We start from the raw sequence: 24,484 nt of genomic DNA, 5'->3' as shown, positions 1-24,484 counted from the left end.
ACCTAGAAGGTACCTCGTGCCATCATGGGAACTCTCTTGGTTATAGCTGCTGGGTGCCTACCTTGTGCCAAGTCCTGAGGGGAGGACATGGTCTCTGCCCCACAGCAGAAGGCGATGAGAAAAGCAGTTTACCTGGGCTGCAGTCCCAGCTCTCCATGACTTTCTGAGTGACTATGGACCACTCCTTTCTCCTCTGGGCCTTTGTGTGCCCAGATAAAAATCACGAGGGAAAGGAGGCCAGGCAAACCAGACGACTGCCAGGGTCCCACCCAGGTCAGGTGTCAGCTCTGTGGACCCGTCTAGTAGGTAACAGGCAAATGTATCAACTATAACATGAGCATCAGTGAGCAAACCCCAGGCAGGATGGGTCAGTCATCCTAACTGGAGTCATCTGAGAAGACCTCCTGAAGAACGTGGGACTTGAGGGGACCACGGTGGAACAAGGAAAAGCATGTGCGAGAAGCTGGAAATGAGATTGGGAGGGTAAGCGGGGCTCAAGCTAGAGGGCAGCCTTGGACATCAGGCGATGACTTCAGATTTCGTTTGTACTCAGGCAAGGAAAGGCATGAGGGAAACTCTCCGAGGGGTTTGCTTGGTGGCCCAGTCTTAAAAGAATGATGGCAGTGGTCAGCCTCATGGGTGTGTCACTGACATGCAACTGCAGCCAGGACTTGGTGATGAAAGGTCAATTTGCCATAGACACAGAGCAGATACAATGAAGCCACATGTATTTTTTTTAATTTAAATAAAAACACATTTTTAAAAAGCAAAGAAGGACACTTTCAAAACAGGTCCACATCAGAGATGGGGGAGAAACCATGCAGCAGATACAATGCTTGGGAGCTGCCCACATGTTATTATTAACCCTCATTATAAATCTGCAAAGGGTAGGTCTTCTTATTCCTGTTGTACAGGGAGGGGAATCGAGGCAGGAGTAACATAAGTTCACACTGCTAACTAGTAGCAGATATTTGAACTCCTCCATCTGATTCCAAAGCCCTTCTCTTTTCCTCGATTCAAACAATTGTTTGTTTGTATGTTTTAATCCCAGACAAGTGCCCACCGCCCCATCCAACATGACACCAAACACAACACACAGCATGTGGCCAGCCCTCAGTCACTGTGTGCAGAATGCGTAATGGGTGCTCCCCCCACACCCGCGTTCCCCTTGACCCCCACTGACTTATTTCCCACCGTGTCCTCGTGTCCTGTCTCCACCGTAAGGGCAGAGGAGAGCTGAGGACGTCACAACTCGTACTACTTCGGAAACTCTGCTGGGACAAGACGGTAGGAGAACTTAAAACCAGAAACAACTGAACTTCCCACTGTTGATGGACACGACCAAGGGGTTGAACCGTGAAGAACTTCTTTAAGACTTTTAGGTTCCCTCTTGGGGCAATTGGGGGAAGTTCTTTCCCAGTGGGGTGTAAGTCTCGGGATTGGTTATGTGGACGGGCGGCCAGGCTGGGCAAAGGCCTGCCCGCTGGGCTGCTGGGGCCTCAAGAACGCAGCTGCGCTTTAGAGAAAACGGGAGGGGTAAACCCCCACCCACTCCGCCGTCAGCCCGCCGCCCGCCGCCCGGGCGGCGAGATGCCAGAGGCTGGCGGCGGTCCGCGATCCCGCCCTGCTTTGCGGGAAGTGCGCGGTGACAGAAATGGCTCCTGGGAAATGTAGTTTCCCCAGGCCCGGGAAAGTGGCGCTTTTGTCGGGCATCACTGGGCCAGGCAGCAGGCAGGGGAAGATCTCCCTCCTCGAAGGTGCAGCGGTTGCAGGGGAACCCCCAGACTGCCTCCCCCTACGCCAAATTAGAGCAACTGCCCAGAACTGTGGAGGGCGGCGCGACGTACCTTTCTGCTGAGGAACTCCCTGACCAGGGAGGCGGCCACCTCCTCCACGAAGAGGCTGTCCATGCTGCCGGTTCTGCCCACGAGGCCGCAGCCAGCGCAGCCCCAGGCCCCCGGGTCCGTTGGGGCCAGTATGGCCGCGTTGCCGTGGCGACGGTGTCATCAGAGCCGGCGAGAACTCCTCCTCTTCCCTGGGAGCCGGCGGCTGGGCCGGGAAGGTGGGAGGGAAGGGGAGGAGCGTCCTCAAACTCGCTTCTGGGAGCGGGAGGCAGAACTAGTAAGTCTAAGCCCAGTGCAGCCCAGGGGCCGAGCCGTGGTCCTGGCTCTGGTCCTGTCCATCTGGGTGGCCTGGAACAAGTCACTGCCCCAATCTGAGTACCCATTTCCCAAGATGTGAAATGGGGAGGGGGCCTGCCTCCTTATTCCTGGAGGAGGAAACCCACGTGAAGTGGCCCCTAGAGGTCGACTTGCAGCACCGCAGCCCGCTCCTGGGCTCCCCGAGGCCCGCTGAGCTTGGCTGGCCTGGACTGCCGTGGGGCAAGGAGGCCCAGGACTCTGCTTACTTGGCGCCGAACTTCAAGGACAAGTACCTCCCCGCCTTGGTGCCTGCTTTCCCACGAGGAGACTGCCAGTTATTGAGCATCGGGCATTTTACACACATTATTACATCTCTAACCTCAAAACTTCCAAGCAAAGTGGTTACTATTGTCCAATTCTTTAAAACAAGACAGAGATTCAGAAAGGTTAAAATTGTGCTGAAGGCCACACAGTTAGGAATTGGCAAAGCTGGGCCTCCAGCCAAGCCCATGTCTTTGCCCCGTACCAGCTCCCCCAAACTCAGTCACTTAGGTACCATCTTCACAGTCTCAGCCCCATCTGCACAGCACCTAGTGTGTTAGTTTGCTAGGGCTGCCATACAAAGTACCATAGACAGGGTAGCTTAAACAACAGAAATGTGCGTTCTCACAACTCTGGAGGTTAGAAGTACAAGATCAAGATGTTGGCAGGTTTGGCATCTTCTGAGGCCTCTCTCCTTGGCTTGGAGATGGCTGTCTTCTCCCTGTGTGTCCAGTGATTTTCCCTCTGTATATATCTGCATCATCTCTTTTTCTTACAAGGATACTAATCATATTGGATTAGGGCCCACCCTAATGAAACCATTTTAACTTAATTACCTCTTTAATGGCGCTATCTCCAAATACAGTCACATTCGGAGATGCTGGGAGTTAGGACTTCAACATATGGATTTGCAGGGACACCCATCAACCCATAATACCTATAGTTACTTATGTATTATTTTTTTTAAGTTAACATGCATGTTCTTAAATTTATGTTCAAAGGTAAGTGTTTCCAATCAGTAATATCCACAAAATCATAGGTTGGGTGTGCTTGTTAACTCTCTAATGCACATTAAAACAAATATGTAACCAGAAAGTTGTGTGTTCCTCTAAAATCATCTTGCGACCATACATGTGAAGCAATGGTACCACACTATTCAGACGCCCTAGGAAATCGTTGTAACGTGGCAGACCGTGTTATGATTTCTAGGTGTCTTCCCCCTCTAGCGTGCGATGGTTCGTGGAGAAGCCATTTTTGGGCACTTAGTGCTATGTGACAGCCAGTGAGTATAGAGTAGGCAGAGCTGCAGAAGCCCACATGATCCTCTGTCAAGGGGACCTCATGTGCCCGCTACGAAGACACACTAAAGGATGTGTAATGATAGGAAACAGCACAAGACACATTTGTGCTCCGGTAAGAGATTGTGTATCACAGATAGTAAGTGTTATGTAGTAAGTCAGAGGAAAGAGAGATTCCCCTCCTGGAGGAAGATCAGGGTGAAATGAAGACAAAGAGTAAAAAATTCCTTCCTTCATCATTCATTTATTCATTGATACATATTTATTGAGCCCTTGCCACGTGCCTGGTGGACAGACGCCATGGATTTAGCACTGTAAAATATGTGCGCTCTTGGAGGAAGAGAAGTCGGTAGGAGTGGGGAATGAGGAGATAGACAAGAAGCAAATAACTGAAACACATGGAAAATACACACAGAGCATAGCAGGTGGGTTTACAATGTCATAGATTTAAAAAGAAAAAAAAAGCACAGGAGGAGTATATATAGGAGGGCTTTCGATGGAGAGCAGAGACCACAATTTTTTAAAAGGTGATCACCTAAGACTGCTTTCGGGCTGCTATAACAGAATACCATGGACTAGGTGGCTTGTAAACAGAAATTTATTTCTTACAATTCTGGAGGCTGGAAGTCCAAGATCAAGGTGCCTGCAGGTGCAGTGTCTGGTGAGGGCCCACTTCCGGGTTCATAGATGGCCATCCTCAAAGGGCAGAAAGGGCGACAGAGCTCTCGGGGGTCTCTTTTAGAAGTGCACTAATCCTTCCTTGAGGGCTCCACCCTCATGACCTAAGCACCTCCAAAGTTCCCATCACACTGGGGTTTAGGATTTCAACATATGAATTTGGAGGCGGGGGGACACAAACATTCAAACCACAATGATTACTTAGTAATATTTCAGCAAAGACCTGAAGAAGAGAGGATGAGAGCCACACACATACTTAGAGGAAGAGCCCTCTAGGCAGAGGAAACAGTGAGCGCAAAGGTGCTGAGACAGCGTCCAGCCTGAGTGCCTGTGAACCAGAGAGGCCAGAGGACTGGGGAGAGAATGAGGCATCAGGGCCCCACTGTGAAGGCCTGTGGCCATTGGAAGGACTGGCTTTTACTGACTTGAGTTTTGAGCAGAGGAGAGACAGGATCTGACCTAGTTTTGACTGGATCCCTCTGGCTTTTGTGTTGAGAATAGACTGTAGAGGGGCGAGTATGGAACAGAGAGACTGATTAGGAGACAGTTACAACAAGCAGTAATCTGGGTAAAATCTAGGCTAGACATATTCAGTGTGTGTGAATGCGTGTGTGTGTGCGCGCTACACTTTCCTGACTATGGGACTTTTTTACCACATTTGGAATGGAACAGTTAAGCAAGAGAAGCACAGGAATGCATTCTTTTTCTAGATGCGTAGCTAGCTCCTGGGGATACAATAACCTTAAGATAACCTTAAGGTGTCAAGTAAAAGGGAACAACCTGGTAAATATGGGAAGGGCGAAGGATGTCCTGCCAGCCATCCGGGGGAGAGACTACATTGCGTCATACATCCCATTCTTTGCCACAGATCCCTGGCAGTCATCCTGCTTTCTCTGGATCATGCTCCTGTGAGTTGGAGAATCTCACAGGGCGCTGTAAGGGAGCCCGGCTCTCCCGCTAGAATGTGGATGGTGGCTGGGGTCCTCAAAAATGACTCCTTTATAATAAACATGCAGAGATGTGACAACAATGCCATCAAAAGAAGGACCTGATCATTCTTTCCAAGTTCCATAAAACAGAGATAAATGCTTGGAGATGCTAAATTAGCAAGAGCTATGGATCCTGCCTGCCCAGGACCCAGCAAACACAATCTCTCTGTGCCACACGCTGACCTAAAACCAGCGTGAGCCGAGAGGGATGTCAGCATCACTGGTGATTGGCAGTCATTTCAGCCGCCTGCTCAGAAATTCAATGGGCTACTCACTGAGCTCAGCAATGGAATTGTGAGGAAAAAGTTAACTCCCAAAAGATTACATACAGCATATCTTTGTGCAAACTTAAAACAACTTAAATCAAAAAATCATAATTTGTGGGAAAATATAGCTTCAGTAAAGATATATTTATAAGCTATATTTATTAAAAAGCTATATTTATAAAAATCAACGTAAGGGAGTGAAGACCACATGATTCACCAGCAGTCCCTCAGGAGGGGCTGGGGGGCAGGGGGACAGGGCAGGGGAGAGCCACATGGGTAAATATAATTAATTGTCAGTGTTCTGAGTGTCATCAGGGCATTTGTTTCATAAGCGTTTGTTACAGGGCAGGGGAGAACCACATGGGTAAATATAATTAATTGTCAGTGTTCTGAGTGTCATCAGGGCATTTGTTTCATAAGCGTTTGTTACAGTACTCCTATTGATTCATTAGTTAATGAAAGGAGGCCTTGCTGGGACCAGTGATGAGAGGAGGTCGTGAGGCAAGGTGTATTATTAGTTAAGGGAAATTCAGTGGACCTTACATTGGAGAAGCAATTTAGATGGCCTTGCCTCATAACACAGAAAGGGTTCTGCAGGCGTGTGTTTGTGTGCGTACATACATGCGTGCGCGTGCATGTATGCGTGTAAAAATCACACACATTGCTATATGTGATAGCAATGCACACAGCAGTGGCTCTATGCATCTATGAGTCTGTGAGCTCCCGTATTTGTGTGAGTCTAACCACAGGAGTTTATGGGGTCCCTTGATTCTGCCTGCTGCCCTGTTGGGCGCTGCAGCAGACATGGGATGGGCCTCGGAACAGGGAGGTGGGCCTGCCGCGTTGTTTGCAAGAGTCGAGGGTCATGTGGTGCCTCCTCCAGGATGCTCCAGGGAGAGGACTGACCGAATGGATACCCCTCCAACCTAGGGATCCCTGAAGGCAGGGCAGGGCTGGGCATTTACCTGGGTCGGGGAGGTTCCGAAGAACAGAAGCATGCATGTTTGTTTCCATAACCATGTCCTCCCCAGGGACCTGCTATCCAGGGTCAGGGAGGTGGGAGCATGGATCTGACCAGGTGCAACTTGTCTGAAACAGCTGAGTTGGAAGGACATGGTGAAAGTCCTTCTAATGATGTGAACTCCAGTCTTTCCCAGCTGTCTGGCCACCACTCCCAGTGGCCAGGACAAGGAGTCCAGCCCAGGCCACTGTCCTTGGCAACATGAAGGAACAATTCACCCACACACCCTCCACATGGCCCTGTGTCATTGGCCACCTCCCAGTCTCTACTCCACATGGCTGCCAACATGAGACTGGAGATGGAGGAAAGACCGAAGTGCCAGCCAGGCTCCAGCAGGATGAATTGGGACAGCCACAACCCTGGTGAGGCTCTTGGCCTTTCACTGAGCCCAAAGCATCCCAGACCTCCTCAGTTTCAGGAGTGATGGGGTCCAGCTGTCCATGCAGTTCCATGCAGCAAGGCCATCCACAAGCCTGTGTAGCAGGGCTGCCCAGGCAGAAGATGAGTGGGAAGGAGAGGCACCCAGTGAGATTTTGAGAATATATCCATTTTAACTAAAATTGTATATAATCTCCTCCACCTCTGTGATAGTTAATTTTATGTGTCAACTTGCCTAGACCACAGTACCCCAATATTTAGTCAAACATGAGTCTAGATGTTGCTGTGAAGGCATTTTTTTAGATGACATTACCATTTAAATCATTTTACCTTGAATAAGACATATTACCCTCTATAATGGGGTGGGCCTCATCCAATCAGTTGAAGACCTTAGGAGGAAAAGATGGAAGCACCCCAAGGAAGAAGGTATTCTGTCTCCCAACTGCCTTTGGACTCAAACTGCAACATTACCTCTTCCTTGGGTGTCCAGCCTGCCAGCCTGCCCTGCAAATTTTAGTCTCTCAATAGATAGATAGATGAGAGATAGAGAGATAGACAGACAGATGATAGAGAGAGAAAGATGACAGATAAAGAGATAGAGAGACAGATAGACAGATATCTCCTATTGGTTCTGTTTCTTTGGAGAACTCTGACAATACACTGCTCAACCCACCTTCCTGAATGCTCACCCTGGAACAATCCTAGAAAATTCTTGAGCAAAGCTCCTTAGACACAGTCCAGATAAAAAGACGCCTTCTCTGGGGCAAGCTGAGACCTTTGGCAGTTATTCCATATCCTCGTGTTTTCACCATCAAGTGCAGACTCCAGATCCCCAGATGTCACTGTCAATGCCTCCTTGTGAGTAATTCCTGATTTAAATAATATGATGTCACTCTTTGCAAATCATAATATGATATCCCCCAAGAAAGCATTCTGCATGAAAATTCTGGTCCAAGTAAATGAATGGAAAGTGCCCCCAAAGCACTATGGGGAATTCCACGGAGTGCCCCACAGAATCCATTCTTTCCTTCATTAATAATAATATATTTGGAGTTGGGTAAGCGGTTTTCTAGCCACACTATATTCCCCACCCTCCCCTGCAGTTGAATGTGGCCATGGAGCTAAGTTGTCACCAATGGAATGAGAAGGCCAGCATTTTAAGACGGGCCCACGTCTTCCATACTCTTTTACTCCAGTCAGCCAGGCGCTGCTGCACCTATGGGTGTGTGCTGTGACCATAAAGGCAAAGATGACACCCTTGGACAGTAATTCTCAAAGGGTGGCCCCCAAAACACCAGCATCAGCATCACCCAAGAACTTGTTAGAAATGCAAATTCTTCATCTCTACATCAGATCTACTGAATCAGAAACTCTAATGGGGTGCCCCATCTGCATTTAACCAGACCTCAGTGTAATTCTGCTGTGCACCTAAGTCTGAGCCTGCTTCTCTAGGGGTGGCAGAAACAATATGTAAGAAACCTGGTTCCCTGAAGGACTGCATGGAGCAGGGTCACCGGTGACCTGGAATTCAGAAGATTACAAATAAGAGGAATAAACTTCCATCTGGTTTGGGCTTTGGCTTTTTATTTATTTTTATTATTATTTTTTTGAAAGTGGAGATGGGAGTGTCTTTTGTTACAGCAGCTTGTCTTTTCAACCTCAGCAATACAAACCTCTAGGAAGGAATGAAACCCCAACTGTGGGTGGTGCTCCCTTCCCCAGGGTTTGCTGGACCAGAGCTTCCCCACTGAGCGTCCACACTGGCATGTTGCAAATTGGTTACAGGTGTGCTGAGATCACACCCTCCTTGGGCAGCTGGATGAGGCTGTCTGGGCAGAGACCACAGGCCCTTACTGCCACGAGCAGCCTTCATTTACCCCAACACATTGCACAGCAATTATCATTTTCTATGTATGCCCTGACATGAAAACTGCCCCAGAGAGACCTCCAACTTTCCATCTTCTGCTTCTTGCTCTCCCCTCCCCTGGATCTCTGACCTCTTAGTCCACAGCTCTGGACAAGCCTGGAGCTCTTGCTCCACTGGCCTGATCTGGGCACCTTCCTCTAGGTTAACTATCTGAATGTTCCAACTCAGTGCTCCTGAGCTGATGGTCACAGGAACTTTCCCTTCTACTTCAGTCTCCCTAAAGCCAGGGTGACCCACTCTCACTTTAAGGCCATGCTTGGGGATAGTTGTAGGATTTCTTTTTGGCCAGGTTTCCTGGCCTGAGTCCTTTGCTCCAAAGGAGGCTGTTTGGAGCAGGCCGCCATCGGCACCTCCCCAAGTCAACTCTGGCTCAGGGTGGTTGCTTCATGGACCACCAGGTGCCCTGGCAGGCAAAGTGCTGGGCCTCTGGGACCAGAGTGAAAGAAGGCAGCCACAGTCCTCAGTCCTTTGTTCTACTCTCATGCCTGATTATATTGGTTAGCATTAGGTTCAGTTGAGCAACAGAAAACGCCAAACAAGAGTGACTTAGTAAGGAAGTACTCAAAGAATGATGTCAAAAGAACATAGAAGCCAGCTTAAAGAGGCTCCTACTGGCCAAATCTGTGCATCAAAGTAAGTAATGATAGTAATATAGATTACAACCCATTGACTAAAATAAGAATCCATGAGTCCATATTTATAGAAAGAAGGAAAGAAAGAAAGAAAGAAAGCCCCTCCTTACATTTGTATGTCAACCAATAAACATTGAAAGAAACGTGGAATTAGCAAATCACCATTTAGCAACTGGCATAATAATAATTCACTCAGGCAAGAAGCACCAATGGATGCTAAAGCTGCTGGGTAAAAGTTTGATGATAAACAGGATATTTATATAGTCTCAAAGTATCTCTCCATAAGATATTTCTGAATTACAAAGGGAAAATGGTCATTTCACAGTAAAGAAAGTTGGCTGACATGCTATTCACCGAATGATGGAGCTACCATCACCAGCAATGGGACAATCAACATCGTGTGCCTCCTTATACCCTGACAGAGACTCACACCGTTGCTGTGGTGTTCCTGCCAAGATAATAACAATAACAATAGGACAACAACATCAGTGACATAAACAAGATCAAATTTTACGTCTCTCACCTAAAAGTCCAGGGCTCATGCAGTGCCACACATTATGAGCTTTCCAGTTTCCTTCCCTCTTGTTTCTCCACCATGTGTGGCCTTGACCTCACAGCCCAAGATGGCACCATTCACGTTCAAGGTAACAGGATGGAGTAAAGGAGGAAGAATAAAAGGCAAGGAGTCCATGTGTACCACACCTTAGGGAAGGTTTCCAGAAGCTGGCACAGAACAGTCTGCTTACATCCCTTTGGTCAGAACTCACTCGCTTGGTCGCACCTAGCTGCTGGGAAGTGTGGTCTCTGTTTTGGATGGCCATATGCTCAGCTAAAAAATTCTATTACTATGAACGAGATAAAGGGTATAACCTATATGGGAGGACACCTAACAATCTCTGGAACACTGCTATTCTTTCGTTTCAAAACGGCACATTTCTATACCTCCAGTTCTTTTCCCTAGGATCTCAAATCATGGCACCCTCTCCATCCCAAACACTTACTGCAGACACAACACGCCCGTGTGTGCGCCCAGACGTGGAGGGAGCTCAGAGCCCACATCCTTCAGACCTTGATCCCCAAAGATGCTCTGGCCTATTCCGCTTCTGGGACTGTGCGCAGCTTTACGTCTCAACATCATTACTTAGGAGGAGGGCAGTTACCCACGGAAACGCCCCCATGGCCTCTATGCTCACATTGAAGCTGATTTAAGCTGAGATGAACAGAATGACCAACCTTTGTTCCTTTCCTTTCTAGATAAGCAAATTAAAATGCCTCTGGTAAACAAACATTTCTCCTGACCTTAGGTTTGTGGATCTAAAACAAAGAGCCAGTTATTTTACCAGCAGAATGAGTTTACTCAGGAATGGCAAAGAATTGTAATTTGGGATATGCAGTCTATGGGAACCACAGGGAAGCCAAAAGAAACAAAGCAGAAAAACGTTCTTTTACGAAGTTAGGAGGGGGTGTTGTAAAGGAAGAGCCCACTGGAGGAGAGGGGGGCGTTTGAAGTACAGTGGCTTTTCATTGGCTGAGTTATAGCTGTCTCTCATTGGCTGAGCTGTTGCTGGGCAACAAGGAATTTCTTCCTCCCTTCTGCTGGAGGAGTATCACTCCCCGGCAGAAATGCAAGGTACCGTCTCTTCCTGTCAGGGTCAGTAGCCTGCACTGAGTGACCCGTGCATGGGTGAAAGTGCTCTCTTCTGGCCTCCTGGCTCCATTTTAAGTGAGGATTCTGTTTATTAATTTTCACAGGCTTTTACAGAGCTCTAGGAAGAAGAGTAGGTTTGGGGCTTTTGAGATTAGTGTGGGGTCGCAAGATGTGCAGGACTTCCCAGCGTTCCAGGTGGAGCCCGAGGACCGCCACTTGCCAAGAGTGCACAAGGACAAGATAGGTCTGCACTTGCCGGGCAAGAAGGGCTGCAGTGACAGCTCACGTCTCCTCACCAGCTTTCTCCTCCCCTGCTCCACTCCACCCGCCGCCTCCAGCTCCACCACTGCAAGGATGAGGGGTGCTGCAGTCTTGGGGTGCGAGGAGATTGGGAAGTTCCTATGCTTTTGGAGCCTATAAGTCTTTGTGGAAGCCCCTCTCCAAGTCTCGTTTGGCCAGGGGTGTTGCTTGATTCCCATAATGTGGTAGGGGTGGTGGGGTGGGCAGAGGGGGACTACACAGATAGTGAAGTCTCCTGAGAGCCTGCAACCAAGAGCCACATTCTTATTTGTGTCATTTCAGGACCTCAGGGGCCACAACTGTGAAGTAGCGATGGTCCTTGTATGCTTAGCCACAACACGCAAGGTGTTCCCTCTGCTGGGAAGAGCTGGCCCTTCTCCTCTTTGTTAGACGTTAGTGAACGGCTCACTCTCAAAACACAGCTCAAAGGTTAGTGCCCTGAAGCCTTCCTGGAATGGCCCCAGGCCCAGCTCCACATCTTTCTGGTTCGCTATGAGATGAGTGTGGGCTGCAGGTTAACCTCTTAGGCTCTTGAGCTAGACTGCCTGGATCTAGAAGCCTGGTTCAGCTACTTTGTAGCTGTGTGACTTTGACAAGTATTTTAACCTCTCTGCCTCAGTTTCCCTGCCTGTAAAATGAGGATTAAAAATAATACCTTCCGGGGCCAGCCCTCTGGCCTAGTGGTCAAGTTCCTGCATTGTGCTTAGGCGGCCCAGGGTTTCACTGGCCCAGATCCCGGGCACGGACATGGCACCGCTCATTAGGCCATGCTGAGGGGGCGTCCCACATAGCACAACCAGAAGGACCTACAACTAGAATACACAACTATGTACTGGGGGGCTTTGGGGAGAAGAAGAAGAAGAGAAAGAAGAAGACTGGCAACAGATGTTAGCTCAGGTGCCGATCTTCAAAAGGAAAAAAATGCCCAAGAAGACACTGTGTAGGGTCTACAATTTTTTTAAAAAATTAAGTAAAAATAATACCTTCCACATGAACCTGTTGTGAGAATTAAATGAGTTTTACATGTTTTTAAAAGTGGCTGACCTCATAGCAGCATTATTCTCAATAGCCAAAAGGTGGAAACAATCTAAACGTCCATGGATGGATGAACAGATAAACAAAATGTGGTGCATACATACGAGGGACTATTATCCAGCCTTAAAAAGGAAGGAAGTTCTGACCCGTGCTACAACATGGACGAACCTTGAGGACTTTATGCTAAGGGAAATAAACCAGTCACAAAAAGACAAATACTGTGTGGTTCCCCTCATATGAGGTACCCAGAGCAGTCAAATTCATAGAGACAGAAAGAATGGTGGTTGCCAGGGGCTGGGGGAGAGAGGAATGGGGAGTTGCTTTTTGATGGGTGCAGAGTTTCAGTTTGGGAAGTTGAAAAGTGTCTTGTGGACAGATGGTGGTGAGGGTTGCACAACAGTGTGCTTGTACTTCATGCCGCTGAACTGTTCACTTGAAATGGTTAAGAGGGTAAATTTTATTTATGTATATTTTACCACAATTTAAAAAATTAAAAAAAATTTTTAAGAGGCTAGCATTTAATTGATGTTAATGTTAGCACATGATCTGTGTGTTTCTTGTCTATTCCTCTCCTCCAGGGAGGGCACTGAAGAGTTCAACCCTGGTATGGTGAGCACCCTGAAAAGAGCAGGGGGTGCCGAATCTGCAGAACTCATGCAGACGATCCTGCAGGGTCAGACGGCATTGTGGGAGGAGGCGGGCGTGGGACAAGGCAGGGAAGAGCCTACTACGCCCAAGGAGAGGTGGCAAGGCGCAAAACTTGCCCCAGGAGGAGCCTAATGAGACAGAGTTCACAGCACTGGGAGGGCCCAAGGAGAGCCAGGAGCTCCCTCCTCCTCAGGGCTTGTGGAGGGGTGCCTGCAACCAGCCTGCTGGACACACCTTCTCTTAAGCTTCCCGCACCGGTTTCACAGGGAGGGGTGGGGGACAGAGACAACTAGAAATGGCGCTGGGAGAGAGGAGAAACTGAGTCACTGACTTCTAAGAATAGGCCGTCACCCAGCTCCCAGCAGACCCCACCCAGGAACACGCGAAAGAAGCCTGAGGCATTAGGGTGGGTGCAGAGGGAGCCCCCTGGTGTCCAGCTGGGTCCCGGCAGGGCCTGCTGGGCCATGCTCAGTTGGTCACGCACATGCTCTGCCTGGGGATGAGGGTGCTGCCTCCAGGCCAGGGGAGCTTATACTGGGGGGAGGACTCATCCACCAGAAGGCTCACGCACTGACCAGTCGTCTCCTGCTTTCTTGTGCCTGCTGAGCCCAGGGCTCTCCGGAAGCTGCGGTGGAGAACGGAACGGAGGAAGCAGAGGGCTCCAGACCACCAGCTTCGGAGTAAAGGATCAAAGGCTGGGGTCGGCTCTGCTTGACGCAAAAAGAATGTGGCAGAGGCTGGCGGCTGGCTAACCCATCCCCTGCCGCCGTACTTCTCCCCAGCCCGCCTCCACCATAGAGATTAGAAAAGCAGTATGCTTCCTTTCCCAGCCTACCTTGCAGCTAGTGGAGGGCCACATGACACAAGTGGAGTCTGCTAGAATCCTTCTGCAGTGGCTTTTGCTTTCCTCATAAAAGGGCCAGAGACTACCGATGAAGTCTCCTTTTCCTCCATTTCCCTGCCTTGAACCTAGGAATGATGCCTGGAGCTATAGCAGCCATCTTGTAACCATGAGGAAAGGCAAAGTTAATCACAGAGATGCCAGCTCTATTACCATTGAGTCACGGAACCAATATGTCACATCATTATATGAGAAGTCAAAGAGAAATTGGTGAAGCCACCATAGTTGGGTTTTATACTGTTTGCACTCCCAATAAAGCAGGAGAGCTACCCCATCACCTCAGGGAGGTCACAGTTTAGTAAATTACTACACAAAAGGAGTCTTGCCCCAAACGGCCACCTCCCCTGCCCCCAAACAGAAGGTTCCTTTCTCCAGCTACAAAGGGGCTTTCTTCTCTAAGGACCCCTTTCCCCCAGGCTCGACAGCATATCACAGGTTCTGCCCACTGGTTAGGGTACGCAAATGTTTCATTACAGCGTGTGGAGAGTACAAGCTATCTGCGGGTGGACACACGGCAGGTGCTTAGCACAGTCACTCAGTAATGAGCCGGGCAGGCTTCACAAGCCCCCATGGACCTCCCCCACACCCTTGCCCACCCTCTTCCCCAAGGCAGCCAGCCAGCAGCTCTGCATGCTGAGCTGCCCTAGGAGCGAGGCCCCCGGGTTGCATGCTCTGTGTCTTTTGCCTGTGTTTAGGCCAGATCGCACTCTACGGGAGGTCCTGAGCTGTAAGAAGGGACACATTTGTAGCTCCCTCTCCTTAGCAATCTCCTCTCCTGGACATTGCCTGTCTTCCCCTTGCAGGAACCATCCCCTTTTTAAATGCCTCAAAACATCTGAGTTGCCAGGGTCCATTTTCCCTCCTCGTGGCAGCCCCTCACCCTCCCTGTTCCTAGATACGGGTTTGCAGAGTCTTCACGTCTGCTGGGCACCCCACCTGCCTCTGCCTGGTGATCATCCCGACATAAGCGTTTCTAAAGCCTACTCATATATGACGTGTCTCCAGACAAGTCCAGAGAGGGTCAGACAGAGACACGTTTCGGGAGTAGCTGGGGTCTGTAAGTCCCCTGGAGTGGAGTGTGACCTGGGAAGTGAGCTCTGCTGATAGGACTGCCATTGCTGACCAAGCCCGTGCTAGGGGAGACCCAAGGCGAAGAGGGGCTTCCGTGCCCCTCCAAGCCTGTGGGGACACCTAATGGCTTGGAGGGCACACTGGACCAGACGTCGGGAAACCTGCTTCTCCAACTCTGTCACCAGGTTGCTGTATGTCTTTGGGCAAGTCACTTACCCTCTCTGGACCTCAGCTTTCTGGGCTATAGAACAAAGGAATTGGACAAGGTCATTTCAAAGGGCTGTTCCAGCTCTCCTTTGGGGAAGTAATGTCAATCGTCATTTGTGCAAAGCCTTTTACTTTTCAAAGTGCTTTCACATCAATGATGTCCTGCTTCTAGAGTTTTCTTGCAGATTATTTGATTAGGTCCCATTTCCCTGACTTCACAGAAAGGAAATAGGAGGCCCAGAGAAGGGAAAAGACACTCAAGGTCACCCAGCCAATTAGCGGCAGGGCTGGGACTAGAATCCAGGTCTCCTGACTCTCATCGGGGCTGCTGTGTCCAGCTCTGCTGGGTGCACCCCACACATAGGTACAGGTTTGAGGGGAAGGGAGGCTGAAAGGTGCTCAGGGGTGGGACCAAGCCAGCCTTAAGGAAAGGGCACCTTTCTCTAATTGGTCTGCCAGAAGGGCCGCCTTGTTCTCATCGTCCATCCAGAGGAAGAAGGAATACTTTTTCAATTAATCAGCGCAGAGGGCGCCTTTCTGCAGTTTGTCCATCTGTAGGAATGATTTTCCTAGTCCACACAAGGCACCTGATGTTCTAGCAACAGCCTGACTCCCAGACTGTGCCTCTTCCCCCTTGGGGCTGGATGACCAGGGCTGGCATCGGGCCGCCAGATGAAATACAGGACACCCAGTTAAATCTGAATTTCAGATAAACAATTAATACGCGTTTTGGATAAAAATGTCTTGTGCCATTTTGGGGACACACAGCCTAGAAGAAATTTATTTTGGTCATCTGAAGTTCAATTAACTGGGCATCCTGTATTTTTATTTGCTAAATCTGCCAACCCTAGTCTGGAGGCAGTGGTGTGCTCAGGCTGGCTTGTATCAGTTCATGAGGGCCAATGGTTAATTTTTTAGGAATTTTGTGGTCCAGATATTAAACCACTGGCGCTTGAAAGCAATCACGGTGGGAGCATTCACACCATGGAAATAGGCAACGCCACAAATCATCCATCCATCCGCTGTTTTTTTTTTGCTTTGCTTTTTTTAGAGCTGATTGTGAAACGTTTACCAATACGCCACTGTCTAGAGGTTTCCTTGTCTTAAACGTACTGGGTGAAGACTCTGAAACTATGTGACCAGGTGCACTACCATCGCACGGGAGTCAGATAGCATCTGAGGGTAGCTGTCAGACTTAGTATATTAGAAAACGGAAAATTCCACTCGTGTGATCCTAGAAATAGGTATGTTGGAAACTTAGGATTCTAAAACGAGGATGTTAAAATCTCAAGATTTCAGAAGATGGACTATTAGTGTTGATAGCAGGGGCTGTTACACACTACCCATTCCTAACCCCTCTCTAGAGTGTAGATGGGCCGAGGCCTGAGCCTGGCCCCATCCCTGGCTGGCCCTCCTGGCTCAGGGCCCACGCCGCTTGCGGGCCACGATGAAACAGAGCCCTGTGTTGGCAGCAAGGCTGACCGTGTAGCTCCTGGGGCTGTGCAGGAGCTGCTCGATGTCAAAGCCGGCGTCCAGGACAGCCTGCTCCACCTCCTCCTTCTCCAGGGGCACGCAGGAGAACTGGCGCTTCCCCACCATGTAGGACTTGAGCCGCAGCGTGACGACAGTCACCAGGTGGCCACCCGGCTTGAGCAGTGAGGCAAGGTTGCGCAGCGCGGCGCGGTAGGCGTCCAGGCTGCAGCAGGCACACTCCATGGCCAGCAGCGTGAGCACACAGTCGGCCGGGGGCAGTACAACCGGGGCCAGCGGGTTGCCCAGGTTGGCATCGCACTTGAGCACCCGCTTTACCACAGCCCGCAGCTTCTCCTCCTTCTCCCACCACCGGTCGCTGAGGAGAGAGGGCAGGGCTCGGGGGAGGTGCATCAAGGTCCCGAAGGGAACTCCCACCCCACTGGGACCAGCAGATGGTCAAAGGATTGCTGCCCCAGCTCCCCCAGTAGGAAAACGGTCAGGGGAATGGGACCAGATCAATTGAGGGGCCTTCTTCTCTCTGATTCCATCTGGGTCCGCTCCCTGGGACCCCCCCCAAGAGATGGATTGAGCCCCAAGCATGGATTGAGCTTTCACTAAATGTTATTGGATAGACGGATGAATTAATGAATTAGCAACAGATAATGCATGGATGTGGCTATCTTAAAAATATAATATTGAGTGATGAAAAGCAAATCCTAGAAGAAAATATAGAGGAAATTACTCTGTTATAAAGTTCATAGATGACTAGAACTAAACAATAGGCTGCTTAGACATACATAAATATGTGACAAAAGTTATTTTTAAAAAGGAAGGAAATGTGAAATATAAAATTCATATGAGTGATTACCTTCAGTGGGGAAGGTAGGGGGCAAGAGGAGAAGCACCTGTAAGTCCTCATTGCATCTGAATACTCAGGCTGGGTGGGGGGTTCATGCCACTACGTGTAATATTCTCACAACAGGTATAGACAATAGAGGGAAGAAGGAAAAATGATAGATGATAGAGAGGTAGAAAGATAGATAGACAGACAGAAAGATGATCAATAGATAGAGGCAGACAGGCAAGAAGGAAGGAAGGAGGGAAAGATGGAAGGAAGGAAGGAAGGAAATGCCCTCCATCTGCTCTTCAGTGGTCATTCCTGGCTGGATCCCATCTCAATACAGTCCTATAATCAGAAACTTGCCCCAAATGAGCTGTAATCCTGAAACTCAAGGGCCCATCTACTATCCTACCCAAAGCATCTGGTCCCATCCTTGAGGGACCTACTGTCCTGAAAATGTCAGGGACAACAGAGAGGGCAGAGAGCCCTCTGAGGGGAGCCACTGATGTCCAGCCCCCAGGGAACACCCTCCCCCACCCCTGAGCCCTACCTGTTCCCTTCTAGCTCACAGGCGAATCTCACAGCCGGGGTCCAGTCGTAGGCCCCAGGCTCCTTCTTCAGCCACTTTTCCAGCTCCTCCCGGTTGCGGTCAGTGAAGTCGGAGAGAGTGATGTCTTTGAAGGACTCACAGGCGGCAAGCACTTGGTAGATGGTAGGGCCTGAGCCGATGTCGATCAGCGTGTCCCCTTGGAGGCCCCCTGACAGAGGGAGAGAGGTCACTGAGACTGATAAGGGGCAGATGAAAGAACTGAGACCTGAGACCAACAAACACCCTGGTCCAGCCCACAGGGGATGCAGCGCCAACCATGACCATTATCATGGATACACCAAGCACCGTGCTAAAGGCTGTATATGCATTAATTTCCGTGTACACTTCAGAACTACCCCATGCAGAAACTGCTACTTTTATTTCCATTTTAAAGATTAGAAAATTGTGTCTCAGAAAGGATAAACAATTAGCGCAATGTCTTTCAGCCAAGAGTGTAACCACTACCCTCCTGGACAGAGAACATGGGTCCCAAACCCTGCTCTGAAGAAGATTCTGTTCAGGCTGCCTGGGAGCCTCCATGGGTGTCCAGCCCTGTCTAGCTAGCTTCCTCTGGGGAGGGCGGGCAGGAACAGGAAGCCGGGCTTGCCAAGGAGCTGACCTGGGAAGATGGCCCAGGAGTGCGTTGAGGTTACCTGGAAGCTGAAATGAAGCGTGATTTCCAGCATTCTGCCTGGAGGACGGGCCTGTGGGGTCACAGCTGCCAGGTTGTTCTCTGATCCCTGCCTCCCCAACCCGCCCAATCCTCCAGGCTCAGCAGCCCTTAACCCCCTCCTGTCCTCCTCACCAAGGGACTCCCCAGTTTCCTATCCCTTCCCCCAGTGCAGCAGCCAGAGTGAGGACACTGCCACAAGAGCCAGGAAGGACATGACCAGCTCACTGTGTCACCAGGGGGAGAGTAGTTATCATTGGGAGGTAGGCCATTTACAGACGGCTCAGTTGAGTCCCTTGGAGACTGAGGGCCCTGCCAGCAGGTGTGTGACAGGACTGAGACCTCACCCAGCTCTCTCAACTCCCCGAGTAGGGCTTTTCCAGACTCTCGTGACAGCCACATCCCACTATCCCACTGTTTGCCCTTGGCCTTCTTGGGGTCTCTGAGGCCTGACTGTGCAGGAGCTAGGCTGGGCTTGACGACCTTGAGAGCCTTCCCTGCCCCACCCCAAAGATCTAGGGGCTAACGGAGAGCGTTTGGGAACTACAAGATCCTCTACTCTCCCCACCAGATTTCCTGGTCCCTACTCCCTGTGAGGAGACAGACCCCACCTCCTGCCTCACATCTGATCAAAGAGAGCGGCAGGGCCCACCAGCTCCCCACCTCAACCCCCACACCCTGTAGCCCCTAGACAGGACCAGGCTTCCACCCCGGTGGGCCACGCCAGGCACCTTCCCTTATTCCCTCTCCAGGGTCCCTGGAGAGCGGCTCAAGGGGCTGCAGGAATGAGGTTCCCCCTCTGCTCACCTGGGCCGAAGGTCTTGTGGAGACACTCCAGATTAAACTTGAGCATCTCAGCCTCGGGGACGGGACCACTGTCGAAGCTGTAGAAGGTGGCCAGGTAGTCCCTGGGCAGGAAGTGTTTCTGGTACTCATCGCCCCCGGTGAAGCTGCCCTCCATGGTGGCCCTGAGTGTGTGCCGTCCTGTCTGCCCAGGTCTTATGAGGGCTCGGGATGCTCCTGGCCCCGCCCCCAGAATTTTGTCCCATCCCCTCACTCCTCCCATGCTGGCCTCTGCTTGAGCTGCCCTTCTGGAGAGATGCCCATGGACCCTCCCTCCGCCCAGCACACCAACAAACCTCAGCTGAAACTGCTCTAAACCCAGAGCCCTGACAGCTGAGGCTGCAGCCGCCCTGGTCCTGCTTCCTCGAGGGATGGACCCAGGTCCATCGATGGTGCCCAGTCCTGGGTCCTCCTCTCAGCTCCGCCAGCCACGTGCTGCTATGTGACCTTGGGCAGGTGTCAAACCTCAGTTTCCCCATGAGCATACTCATTTCACAGGCTGTAAGAACCAAAGTCACTCCCCTAAGTCACAGATATCATGAGCCTGAGGGCACAGTGAGGTCCCCATCAGTCCCCTGGTGGTCAGAGGGGCCCAGTGGCTCTCCCCAGGCCAGGCAGTGGGCATCCCAGCCCTTCTGGAGGACATTGTTCAGACCCCAGGGGGCAGAACAGGATGGCTGACTGCATCACCACGCAGGCCACTGTGTGATCAGAAATTAGCCACCACCCTCCACGAATGGGACAAGGGAGCCCCGTCATGAAGCATAGCCTGTCAGAGGAGTCGGGGCTTCTTGGCTGCTGACTCGCCATGTGACCCCAGGTAAGTCACCCCCCTGGCCTCAGTCTTCCTCCTTTTAAAGGGGGAATGGGTTATAAAACCTCCCACAGACAGGAAAAGCTTGGCCTCCTTTCCTTTCCAGGAAAGAGCTCTGACTTGGCCACAAACCAGACAGAAATGGATCTGCTGCCCTTGGGGTCTGGGCCTGCTGCCCTGGAAGTGAGAAGGACAAGAACGACTTGTTCTGGCTTTAAGTAAATAAACAATGCTGACCCTGTAGGGCCTGACAAACTGAGGCTTCCACAGAGGCAGGAAAACCCAGTGGTCATTCAGGGCCTGATTTCCAAGGGGTGGGTACACGGTCAGCCTCCAGGGAGGCCTGGGGCCATGGTCCCAGCCCACAGAAGGCACTCAGAGCAGGCAGGGAGCTGGAGCTCTCACGTTATGTAATTTGAGTGTTTAATAAAGAGACAGCATTAGCAAAGGTTTGGGCAGGGTTGAGGGAAGCCACAAAGGACCTGTTACTCAGGGCTCTCCAAAGAAACAGACCAAAAGCGTGTGTGTGTGTGTGTGTGTGTGTGCGTGTGTGTGTGTGTATGTATGAATGTAAAGAGGCTTATTTTAAGAAACTGGCTCACACAATTATGAAGGCAGCAAGTCCAAATCTGCAGGGTGCACCCAAAATCTGTTGGAGACCCAGGAAGACGGGAAGCTGCTCTTCTGATCTGAAGGCTGTCAGGCGAGAAGCAGAAAGAGCCAACTCAAGAGCCAGTGCAAGTCCAAAGGCCATCTGCTGGCAGAATCCCCTCTTGTTTAGGCGAAGGCCGTCTTTGTTCTGTTCGGGATTTCAACTGATCGGATGAGGCCCACCCACATTATGGAGGGCAATTTGCTTTACTGAATGTCCACCAAGTTAAATGTTAATCACATCCAAAACTTCACAGAAACATCCAGGATAATGATTGACCACATATCTGGGCACCATGGCCCAGCTAAATTGACACAGAAAATTAACCATCACCATACTCCAGGGCTAGTGGCAGGGACCATTATCTGCCCTAGACCCAAGACAGAGAGCTGTGTGGAGAAGGCCACCTGCAGCAGCCAACAGCAAAGGAGCTGAAGAATAAATACCCAGACTCACTCTCCTCCCTCCCTCCTATATCCTGCCAAACCCGCTGAAATGCGGAAAACAATGGAACCGCTAATACAGTCCACATAGGTCAGCCTCTGGGGGCCCACAAGGACCTGAGAAGGATGGAGAGTGGATACTGAGGGACACATGGAAGGTGCCCCGCACAGAATCCCATTAACATTTATAGAATTGAACTGTGGACAACTATGTACCATCCAGGGGAGACCCAGAGCCCCTCCAGGGGGATGTGGGCATCCAGGGGTCTGCCCAAGCCGGGTGGGGGGATCATTCTCCCTGGAACCGTTCACTCTGCGGCAATTGGACATCTTTGGATGAGCTGAGGAGGCCCCTCCAACTCAGAGCCCCCAGTGCCTCCTGCTACCCAGGGGAATGAATCCACAACCCCCGGCATAGCCTCTTGCCTCACACACCTCTCCACCAGTTCCACCTTCTCCACCCCAGGGCACATCCTGACTGTGGCCTGGCCAGGGGTCTTTGCAGCACCAGGGTAATCTGCTCAAAGTCAAGTCTTGTATGGATAGATTCTAAGGAAAGGTTTCTCAACCTCAGCACCACTGACATTTCAGGCCAGATAACTGTCTATTGGGATGGGGGGCAGAACCGTGCATGGAAGGATAACTAGCCGCATCCCTGGCCTCTACCCAGTGGATGCCAGTAGCACCCAGTTCCCAGTGGTGACAACCTACAGTGTCTCCAGACATAGCCAGATGTCCCCTGGGGGGCAAAGCTTCCCCCAGTTGAAAGCCACAGTCCTGAGGTTTGCCTTCACCCAGTTGACAACATTTTGTTCATGCCAGGGCGGTTTCAGTCCCTTTTAAGAATGTCTGCATCATCTTAAGCATCTTTCCCTACTCTGACTTTTAAATAGCTCAAGGAAGTTTCCATTCCAGGGGACTTCCGCCTAATTTCAAGCAAATGAGTAAATGTCAAGCTACCTATAAAGAAAATAAGGCCACTTGCGAGCAGACCAGATAAAGAAACGGTGAATCTCCTTATCAAGATAGGAAAACTACCATCAGCACCCCACGCTCTCTGATGCCCCTGTTATCTTGCTTCTGCCTGACCCTGTGGAGTGAAGGACGAGTCCAGAGAACAAGAGAGGAGCTTGCCCATGTCAACACGACTTCTCTCTGATAAGCCACGAGCAGCCACGCAGAGCCTCGTCTCACGCCAAACACCAAAATAAAGGCTACACAACTTATAACAATCAGTCACAGAAGCTATCATAATTGAATAGCTATCAAACCTCTGCATAGGGAAGGATTTCGGAAGCCTAGACAGAAGAAAGCCCAAAGGAAAAAAAATAGCACACTTTATTAAAGAAAAATTAAACAATTTGTTTATCCTGAAAAAAATTAAACGGCAAAAAAACACTGTTTTCCTTTTGGAAAAATAATTTGGCAATTATTTGCCTAAATTATTTGCCTAAATAATTTGTACTAAACGTTTTAAAACCTTGACCCAGTAATCTCACACCTGGGAATCCAGCCTAAAGCCAGAATCCAAAATACGGAAAAAGCTTAATGTGCGAGGCTATTGATTACAAGGTTATTTACAACGATGAAAATTTGCAGGTCTTACCTGTGAGCCACTAGGGAAGCAGTTAAGTCAATCTTACCTAAACCTCTCTGTGTGCTATTTACGAGGCAGCACTAAAAACTGACATTTCCAGAGGCTTTATGGTGACTTGGAGAATGATGCTGACCCAGCACTGGGGGAACCAGCAGGTGCAGATGGGCACACACAGCACAATTACAGCCCTGCAAAGACATTTCAGACGCAAGTGTCCAGAGGCAAATTGCTATATAAGAAACCCTGGGGGCCAGCCCTGTAGCCTAGTGGTTAAATTCGGTGCTCAACTTCAGCAGCCCAGGTTTGGATCCCAGGTGCAGACCTATACTACTTGTCAGTGGCCATGCTGTGGCAGTGACCCATATACAAAATAAAGGAAGATTGGCACAGATATTAGCTCAGGGACAACCTTCCTCAAGCAAAAAGAGGAAGATTGGCAACAGATGTTAGCTCAGAGCTAATCTTCCTCACCAAAAAAAAAAAGATAGAGGAAGATTGGCATAGATGTCAGCTCAGGGTGAACCTTCCTCAGCAAAAGAAAAAAAAAGAAAGAAATCCTGCGACAAATATGACACACTCAATGTCACCAGTCATTTTAATCCACCTAGCATGTATGTCAATTGGATGTTAAGATGAAATTCTTTTTTAATAAATTGGATAGAGGTCTAACTTTATTTTCTTCCAACTGGATAGGCAGATGTGCTATCACCATTTATTATTTAACAGCCCCTTTTCTCAGTGCATGGATAGTACAGCTTCTATTCATTTCAGAAAAGGGGGAAATTTACATTTAACACAATAAAATTAAAGTTTATATTCTGTTGAAATCCAAAACCCTGAAAAATAAATGTTGACTGTCTTTGATTCTGGGTGGTGGGACTGAGGGGCTTTACTGCTCAGAGTGTGGTGGCCTCAGTGTCACCGGGGATCTGTTAGAAACGCAGAATCTCAGAACCAGAATCTGCTTTCTCAGTGAGTGGGACAGCATAGTGCGACGGGTGGCGAATAAGGTTTGCAGTCGGTCTTTATTTTGGCTTTGGACACAGGCCTTGAATTGGAACCTAGACGCCACCACTTGCTGGCAGGGCCACTGTGGAAAAGGCACGTCACCTTCAGCTTCCTCATCTCCCCGGGGGGGCGGGGTGTCAATGTCGACTTTGCAGGTTGTTATGAAGATGGTAGAGGACGGGGGATGCCTGGCACACAGTAGGTGCTCTGTAGGCGTTAGGGACCTTTCTAGGTATCCTCTGTGGTCCTGCTCCTTCAACATCCATGGGAGGGCCAGCCCACTACAGGCCCAGGCTTGCCCATCTGCAAAATATGCTTGAGTTTGCTGCCTGGACTCTCTGCTCTCAGGTGAACATTTGAAAGAGATTTGGC

General features: G+C 50.0%; 2 protein-coding genes across 5 annotated transcripts in view; both read right to left on the bottom strand.

The window, feature by feature from the left end:
* MINDY4 (MINDY lysine 48 deubiquitinase 4) overlaps positions 1–2,239 on the bottom strand; it is a 113,789-nt gene extending 111,550 nt beyond the window's left edge. For both annotated transcript variants that reach the window (XM_001500529.5, XM_070264768.1), the window contains exon 1: positions 1,848–2,239. In XM_001500529.5, coding sequence (XP_001500579.2) covers positions 1,848–1,910 — 63 coding nt within the window. In that variant the 5' untranslated portion in view covers positions 1,911–2,239. The remainder of the gene's footprint in view (positions 1–1,847) is intronic.
* A 1,466-nt stretch (positions 2,240–3,705) lies between these two features.
* Positions 3,706–21,229, bottom strand: INMT (indolethylamine N-methyltransferase). 3 transcript variants are annotated; one of them, XR_011437917.1, is made up of 4 exons: positions 19,563–20,430; positions 18,047–18,254; positions 13,839–17,031; positions 12,262–13,628 (listed from the first exon to the last, which is right to left on the bottom strand). XR_011437917.1 is itself a non-coding variant. In XM_070264770.1 (3 exons), exons 1-3 carry the CDS (start codon positions 19,819–19,821, stop codon positions 6,543–6,545), a joined length of 846 nt encoding a protein of 281 aa, XP_070120871.1. In that variant the 5' UTR covers positions 19,822–20,430; the 3' UTR covers positions 3,706–6,542. The 3 variants fall into 3 exon arrangements, 2 of the variants coding, with proteins under 2 accessions (XP_070120871.1, XP_001500553.2); XM_070264770.1 differs by lacking the exons at positions 12,262–13,628; positions 13,839–17,031 and adding an exon at positions 3,706–6,921; XM_001500503.5 differs by having other exon boundaries at positions 12,262–17,031; positions 19,563–21,229.
* Positions 21,230–24,484: the final 3,255 nt, after the last annotated feature.

Source organism: Equus caballus, chromosome 4, assembly GCF_041296265.1.
Source record: "Equus caballus isolate H_3958 breed thoroughbred chromosome 4, TB-T2T, whole genome shotgun sequence".
Taxonomy (NCBI): Eukaryota; Metazoa; Chordata; class Mammalia; order Perissodactyla; family Equidae; genus Equus; species Equus caballus.
The sequence above is the reverse complement of the archived record's forward strand: the minus strand, read 5'-3'. Positions and strand labels throughout refer to the sequence as shown.

Bases quoted from the DNA above. Each gene is read 5' to 3' on its own strand.
- INMT (XM_001500503.5), bottom strand. From the start codon at position 19,821: ATGGGAGGAGTGAGGGGATGGGACAAAATTCTGGGGGCGGGGCCAGGA. The intron at 18,255-19,562 runs GTGAGCAGAGGG...TCCCTCTGTCAG, and splicing joins CCACAAGACCTTCGGCCCAG to GGGGCCTCCAAGGGGACACG. The intron at 17,032-18,046 runs GTAGGGCTCAGG...CTCTCTCCTCAG, and splicing joins TGTGAGCTAGAAGGGAACAG to CGACCGGTGGTGGGAGAAGG.